The 7,538-nt window shown below is 50.2% G+C and overlaps 1 protein-coding gene across 1 annotated transcript; it reads left to right on the top strand.

Moving 5' to 3' along the window:
* The first annotated feature begins 375 nt into the window (after positions 1-375).
* On the top strand, positions 376-6,427 carry LOC118674681 (cytochrome P450 2A13-like). Its single transcript, XM_036346738.1, has 9 exons — positions 376-608; positions 1,088-1,250; positions 2,061-2,210; positions 2,370-2,530; positions 2,957-3,133; positions 4,072-4,213; positions 4,650-4,837; positions 5,300-5,441; positions 5,988-6,427. The coding sequence occupies exons 1-9, from the start codon at positions 429-431 to the stop codon at positions 6,167-6,169; spliced, it is 1,485 nt and encodes a 494-aa protein (XP_036202631.1). The 5' UTR covers positions 376-428; the 3' UTR covers positions 6,170-6,427.
* The last annotated feature ends 1,111 nt before the right edge of the window (positions 6,428-7,538 follow it).

The raw sequence follows: 7,538 nt of genomic DNA, 5'->3' as shown, positions 1-7,538 counted from the left end.
GTATTCTGTCTTATTCCAATACCCTTAAATCTTTTATTCTTCTCTCCCAAGACCCCAAACTCCACAACTTTGATGTTCTTTCTCACTCTGAGACCCCAAATCCCAAGCTCAGGGACTCATACATGCAAATATTCCGGAATCTTCAGCTCTGAAATTTGTCTACTATCTCCCCCTCCCCGTAAGTCCACAGTCCTGGGCTGGCCCCTCAGGAGAAGCCACAAATTCAGACTTGTTAATCTACCCTGGAGTCCCTCCCTCCTCCATTGCTGGCTGCATCCCAAGCTAGGCGGGAGCCTGGTGGGAGGTGTAACTGGGAGGTGAAATGAGACAGTTATATAACCAGGACCAAAGGTCGCCCCCCTCTGCCAGTTAGTATAAAGACAAGTCGTCCCAGCCATCACCATGTGACTCTCACTCTCAGTGCCACCATGCTGGCCTCGGGGCTGCTTCTGGTGGCTTTGCTGTCCTGCCTGACAATAATGGTCTTGATGTCTGTCTGGCGGCAAAGGAAGTTCTGGGGAAAGCTACCTCCTGGTCCCCGAGCGCTGCCCTTCATCGGGAACTACTTGCAGCTGAACACAGAGCAGATGTACAACTCCCTCATGAAGGTATCATGAAGCAGGGAAATGGGTGTTAGGGTGGGGTTGAGGGCCTGCTCAGTCTGGCTGAGACTTTGTGGCAGGGGATTGGCAAGGTTGGACTGAAATCTTAGGAAGGAAGAGGTTGTTTTTTAAGATATATGTTTTTATTGATTCCAGAGAGAGAGGGAGAGGGAGAAAGAGAGAGAAATATCATTGGAGTCCAAAACCTGAGCGTGTGCCCTGACCAGGAATCAGAGAATCAAGCTGGTGACCTCTCGGTGCTTGGGGCGACATTCAAGCAACCGAGCCACACCAGCCAGGGCAAGAGGGGGGAGTTTTGAAGGTTTAGTACTGGGGTTCCAGCCAGGAAAGACCAGATCTTGGGATGTCCAGTTCCTTGACTGTCAGAACTCGGGCAAAGTGTATCCCAGTCTGTGAAGTCTGGGTACAGAGTCAGTTCAGAGTTGGGGCTGCTCCCTCTCACCACTCCCCTGCCTCTCCATCAGATCAGCGAGTGCTACGGTCCCGTGTTCACCGTCCACCTGGGCACTCGGAGGATCGTGGTGCTGTGTGGATATGAGGCTGTAAAGGAGGCTCTGGTGGACCAGGCTGAGGAATTCAGTGGGCGAGGCCAGCAGGCCACCTTTGACTGGCTCTTCAAAGGCTATGGTGAGGGGGACTCTGGGAGGGGGAATGTGGTCAAGCAGACTTGGTGGCCTCAGTGTCCCAGCATTCTTCTCCCAACTCACCACCCACTCAAGGCTGAGGCAGAGCCCTTCCTCAGTCTCCTCTGTCCCGTTCTGTTTATCCCTGTGTCCCCTCTAACTTGCCTTAGTGTTTCTGCATCTCCCTGCTTCTCTCTGCCCAATCTCCCGGTTCTCTCTCACTAGATGGCTCTTCTTTCTCTCTATCTCTTAAAGCTCTTGGGAACTTTGCTTTGGAACCCTGGTCCTCTGTCTCCAAGTGTCATTTGTCTTTTTCTCCTTCTCAGCTCTGTGCCTCCCCATGTTTCTCTCTCCCTCTCCTTGCCTCTCTTTTCCTTTGTCTTAGAATCTCACATTTTTTCTGCTTCACAATCCCCATGCCTCCACCTCCTGGTAAAAGCCTCTTCTCTCTTCTTGTCTCTCTGTGTTTCTCTGTATATGTTTTTCTCTCTTCTCCAGCTCAGTCTTAGAATCCTTCTCAATTTTTACTCCCACTTCCCAGAACTCTACATATCTCACTTCCCCTCCTTCCCTCCTGCCTCTTTCTATTCATGAGTGTCTCTGCATCTCTGTTTCTCTGTAAATATGTGTTGCCCTTTTCTTCTATTTTTCTTCCATCTTGGTCTCCTTCTCTTTCTGTATTTCTCTGACTCTGAGTGGTCTCTCTCTCTCTCTCTCTCTCTCTCTCTCTCTCTCTCTCTCTCTCTCTCTTCCCACACCTCCATCTGACCCCGCCCCTCTCTGGCCACTCCCCACTCCTACATTCTCTCCCCAGGGGTGGCATTCAGCAACTGGGAGCGCGCCAAGCAACTCCGGCGCTTCTCCATCAGCACGCTGAGGGACTTCGGCTTTGGCAAGCGCGGCATCGAGGAGCGCATCCAGGAGGAGGCGGGCTTCCTCCTCGAGGCCTTTCGGGGCACGCGCGGTGAGCCTGGCAGCCCAGAGAGCAGAGGAGGAAAACGCGTCCTGGACTGGGAGGGGAACTAGGTTGGGGGAAGGCGTTCCTCAAATTCTCAGACTGGCATCCCATCGGCAAATTGACTCCCCCCCAAATCCCTTCTCTCTCCCCACCTCTCCCCCTCAGGTGCCTTCATAGATCCCACCTTCTTCCTGAGCCGAACTGTCTCCAATGTCATCAGCTCCATTGTCTTTGGGGACCGCTTTGACTATGAGGACAAAGAGTTCCTTTCACTGCTGCGCATGATGCTGGGAAGCTTCCAGTTCACAGCTACATCTACAGGGCAGGTGAATGATCCCAACCTGGCTCTATTGTGGCCCTAGCACAGCCAGCCACCGTCTCCCTTAGGCGGACACAGGTGCCCCAAGCTCCTATCCTCCTCCAGACCAGGGTCCCCTCAAAACCAGCCTTCTCCCTTGGACAACCAGTCTCCAATACCTGGATGTCTCAGCTGATATTCCCCTTACAAAAGAAGAAAGGGAAGGAAGGAAATCTGGGTGTGTCTCAGTCCATCTCCTCTAAATCCGTGGGCAGGAGCTCTCACGCTGATCTCACATGAAAGCTTAGATATCTGTTTCCATCCAGCCCCATCTACACACCTAAACACCTGCACAGGTGCCTTTACTGGTGCCTCCCTCGCCCCGAGACAGGCCCCACTCCCTTCAGGTGATGTCCACCGACAGCTGTCCTTCCCTTTCCTTCTCCCCCCTCAGCTCTATGAGATGTTCTCCTCGGTGATGAAACACCTGCCGGGGCCACAGCAGCAGGCATTTAAGGAGCTCCAGGGGCTGGAGGACTTTATAGCCAAGAAGGTGGAGCAGAACCAACGTACACTGGATCCCAACTCCCCGCGGGACTTTATTGACTCCTTCCTCATCCGCATGCAGGAGGTACAAGCCAGCGGGCAGTGCAAAGATGACCAAAGCCTAGCAGAGGAAAACCAGGCGGGGGGTGGGGGGCGAGGGACAACAGCGGCTCATTCAGATGACCCCCCATCATAACCCTCAGAATCCCAATTATGATTCACTGTTCTCTCAACTGAGCCTTTACCCATGGTCAGGACTTGTGTGTGCAAATCATCATAATAAGCACGTCTATACCACTACTGTGCACCAGGCACTATTTTAAGAACTTTATGCTATTCACCTATTTAACACTCACACCAGCTCTTGGAGAAGATTCTACTATGACTCCAATATTACAAATGAGGACACTGAGGCCCAGAGAGTGTAAGTGCTGTGCCTGGGGTCACACACCTAGCTACAACTCTGGTCTTTCAGACTCTAAGGCCACTTTTAGCCACCATGCTCTTACCTTTCATTCCTTGGTTTTCAGAGGTGACCTGTCTTTACTATATAACATTGGAGGGTCCCCACTCCTGACTGGAAGGGCTTTATGGAGTCAGAAATTCTTGGGGAAAGGGTCAGGGAGTGGATTCTCTATAGGAATCTTCAAGATTTTCAGTGAAGTAATAGGATGCTGTTGCTTAATTTCCAGTCTGTGCCTCAGAAAATGTCTCTCTTCAACTCTCTCTGATGCATTCTATCATGGTCTTTCTTGCTCACTGTCTCTATTCCCTCATTTGTAAATATTTGTATAATTAAAAAGCAACAACTAAGTGGGTAATTAAAGAACAGATAGTCAGCTGGATAAGGAAAGTGAGAAGAATTTTTGGGTAGAGCCACCAGCCTGGAAAAGGCCAGGCAGAACTAGGGTCCCTCTTCCGACCGTTGGTCCAGATCTATAAGAAGTGGGTCCAGAGGAAAAACCCCGGAAGGGCCCTGAGAGCATGGGGGAGTGGGCTTGGCCTGAAGCTCTCTCTCTGCAGGAGCAAAAGCACCCCAACTCTGAGTTCCACATGAAGAACCTGGTAATGACCACGCTGAACCTTTTCTTTGCGGGCACCGAGACGGTCAGCACGACCCTGCGTTATGGTTTCCTGTTGCTCATGAAGCACCCAGATGTGGAGGGTAAGGCTGCAGGGGGCGGGGAAGTGAGGGCCACAACCCTCAGAATTCCTCTGAGCCCGCTGCCATGTCCTCACCTCTCTCACATTTCTGGACCCTCAGACATTCCCTGCTATCCACAGACTGGGTGATGATATTCAGCTAATAGGGACTAGCCAAGTTTCTTCAGCTGTTAAGATATTGAAAATATCTGAACTGATTGGTAAATAGCTCCACCAAGTGCCCACTACCTGCCCCTCCAGACCATCCTCCAAGACTCAGTCCCTCCCAGCTTCCCCCATGATTCTGGCACAACCAGGTTAACAGGACCCTGCGCCAACAATGCTTGGACCAACCTCTGTTTCGAATGATCATATATCCATCCAGTTGTACCTATTTGGGCTATCATTCCTGCTCCGAGACCCCTAGCTACCTAAACGTATTCCCCCTTATCCCACAGCCAAGGTCCACGAGGAGATTGACCGGGTGATTGGCAAAAACCGTCAGCCCAAGTTCGAAGACCGGGCCAAGATGCCCTACACAGAGGCGGTGATCCACGAGATCCAGAGATTCGGAGACATGATCCCCATGGGTGTGGCCCGCAGAGTCACCAAGGACACCAAGTTTCGGAACTTCCTCCTCCCTAAGGTGCTGCCCTTGTCCAGCCTAGAGGGACCTCCAACCTGTACCCTGTGACCCAGCACCCCATCCTCCTTAGAAGCTTCCCAGCCCTTGTCCCCCTCCCTCAATCAAAGACTTCCCCAATCACATGTCCCTTCAACCTTCCCACTCAGAGACACCTGAATCCCGTATTTCCCCAAGACCACTTGCCTCAGGGAATATGAACCCCATGTCCCCCAAACATCCTGCTTTGAGAGACATGAACTGCATGTACCCCAAAGCTTCTGCTTCAGGAGACACAGACCCCATACTCACTGAAATTCCTGTCTCAGGAACAGAAATGTCACATCCCTCTAAGCTCCTCCCTCAGAGAGGACTCTGGCTCCCATTTCTCCTTACCCAGAGAACCCACATTCCCCCTCTAACCCTATATGCTCTCTGCATACCCATTCCCCCTTCACCTTGTCAATCCCTCCTCCTCTCCACCAGGGCACTGAAGTGTTTCCTATGCTGGGCTCCGTGCTAAGAGACCCCAAGTTCTTCTCCAACCCTGGGGATTTCAACCCCCAGCATTTCCTAGATGAGAAAGGGCAGTTTAAGAAGAATGATGCTTTTGTGCCATTCTCCATTGGTAAGAGACCACTGTCTGTTAGCAAGCCACCCGTCACACCAAAAGGGGCCTCCTTCATCCCAGCTCCCCTCTCTGAGATGTAGCCTAGTAGCTTCCTCCAGCTTGCAAGTCCCTCTTATTATCTACCCTGCAGCCAACCACCTGTAACCCTCTGAACTAACACCTACCAAAACTCAGGCAAAAGGAAAGGGGTGATAGTACCTACTTCAGAGATGGGAAAAATCAAGACCTAGAGTGAGTCAGAGATTTGCCCAAGGTCACTTGAATTCTTCAGACTCCTAAGGAGATGATAGCACAGCAGCCATATGTGTATGTTTAGGGGGAAGGGTTGTCTAAAATTCCCATTGCTACAGCCTACTATGGCTCACCCCCATCCCATGTACAAGGGAAACAGGTTCAGACAGGATTAGAGACTTCTCTGAAAGTCTACAGGCCACGGTATTCAGCCCCCTCCTTCCCAGGGAGAATGCAGCTGGAGATGGGCAGAGGGAAGAGGTGGCAGTGATAGTAGGCCTCACCTCCGCCCTTCCCATCCTATCTTGTCAGGAAAGCGGTACTGTTTTGGAGAAGGCCTGGCTAGAATGGAGCTCTTTCTTTTACTCACCAACATCATGCAGAACTTCCGCTTCAAGTCCCCACAGTCACCCAAGGATATCGACGTGTCCCCGAAACATGTGGGCTTTGCCACCATCCCACGAAACTACACCATGAGCTTCCTGCCACGCTGAGCTAGAGCTGCCACAGGGCAGGGCTAGTGGGAGGAGCAAATGGGAGGGCGGGGCCTGCAGGGGCGGTGCTAAGGATGGGGGTGGGGTGGAGGAAAAGAAGGTGCAAGGTGGATTAGAGAGTGTGAAGAAACAGACGGGCTGTCTGTGCACCGTGCTAGAGGTAGATCCTTCAGAGTTGGGATGAGATAAAGTGAAACCTTATACTATACCGTGAATGATGATAATAATAATAGTAACAGCTATTATTTATTGAGCAAGTACTCTGTGTCAGCTCTGTGCTAGAAGCATTACACACTCACCCCCCTTAATGCTCACAAACCTATGGGAAGGGAACTGTGTTCATACCCATTTCACAGGTGACACAGCTGAGGCTCAGAAAGTTTAAGTCTCTATCTGAGACCCCACAGAACACAGTAAGTGCTCAGCAAGTACTCAGACACAGATCTGTGCAGGGATGGCTATACATAGCCCACTGTCCTTTGGGTAGATTCTTAAAGAGCACCCCTTCCTTTTAAGTAAAAAATGACAACTTAGTATATCATTATACAATATGAACAGCTCTGTCCAAGGATTTTTCCAGAGCCCTGGCAGGCAGGTGACCTGTCTTCACTGCATGCTCTTGTCCATTCATGCGCACTACAAATCCCAGGGCATTGATCAGATCCCTTATGAGATGGGATCTGATCAGAGTGAGACTGGGGAACAGGAATCAGGTCTCTCAGTGAACTGGGTGTTGGAGAAAAACACTTCAGTGAATGCTGGCAGAACTTTGGTCATGGCACAGCCATATACAAGTGTGTGTGCACGTGTGTGCATGCAAGTATATGATTGCATCTTCTGCGTGTATGCATGAACTCATTTGCTATGAATTTCTGAAGGTTTGGCTCTCTCTGATGGATCTGGGGTCTACTCTAAGGCCCAGCTAAGAGTCTCAGAATCACCTTCTTACTCTCAAATAAGTCAGTATGTGTTCCCTTAGAAGTGACATCCTCAATCAGTGCACAATCTGAACATTCATACACATTAGCCTTGGTTTTGTGTTTCTTGAACTAAATGCTACACACATCTTTCTCCCCCCAAGAAAAGAAAACTTGCCACACCTGAAGAACCAATGATTGAGAAAAAGAGAGGGTAAATTTGGTCCTCTGAGCCTTGCAAATTTCATAGCAGGCTATGATTCTCAAGTTTCTCATTTTCCATTATCTAAGTTTTACAATTTTGGTTTCATGAATTGGCTGCTTCCTGCTTACTGGAGAAGGAGAAGGATGGATCCATAGGGAAACACCCTTTTATTATTACAAATGCACTTTTAAAAATTTATTATTATTTATTTATTTTAGAGAGAGAGGAAGGGAGAAAAAGAAAGAGT

Source organism: Myotis myotis, unplaced genomic scaffold (genome assembly GCF_014108235.1).
Source record: "Myotis myotis isolate mMyoMyo1 unplaced genomic scaffold, mMyoMyo1.p scaffold_m19_p_19, whole genome shotgun sequence".
Taxonomy (NCBI): Eukaryota; Metazoa; Chordata; class Mammalia; order Chiroptera; family Vespertilionidae; genus Myotis; species Myotis myotis.
Note: the sequence above shows the minus strand (reverse complement) of the source record. Positions and strands in the feature narration are given on the sequence as shown.

Coding starts and splice junctions, on each gene's coding strand:
- LOC118674681 (XM_036346738.1), top strand. CDS start 429: ATGCTGGCCTCGGGGCTGCTTCTGGTGGCTTTGCTGTCCTGCCTGACA. Junction 2,211..2,369: donor GGCCTTTCGGGGCACGCGCG/GTGAGCCTGGCA, acceptor TCTCCCCCTCAG/GTGCCTTCATAGATCCCACC. Junction 5,442..5,987: donor TTTTGTGCCATTCTCCATTG/GTAAGAGACCAC, acceptor CTATCTTGTCAG/GAAAGCGGTACTGTTTTGGA.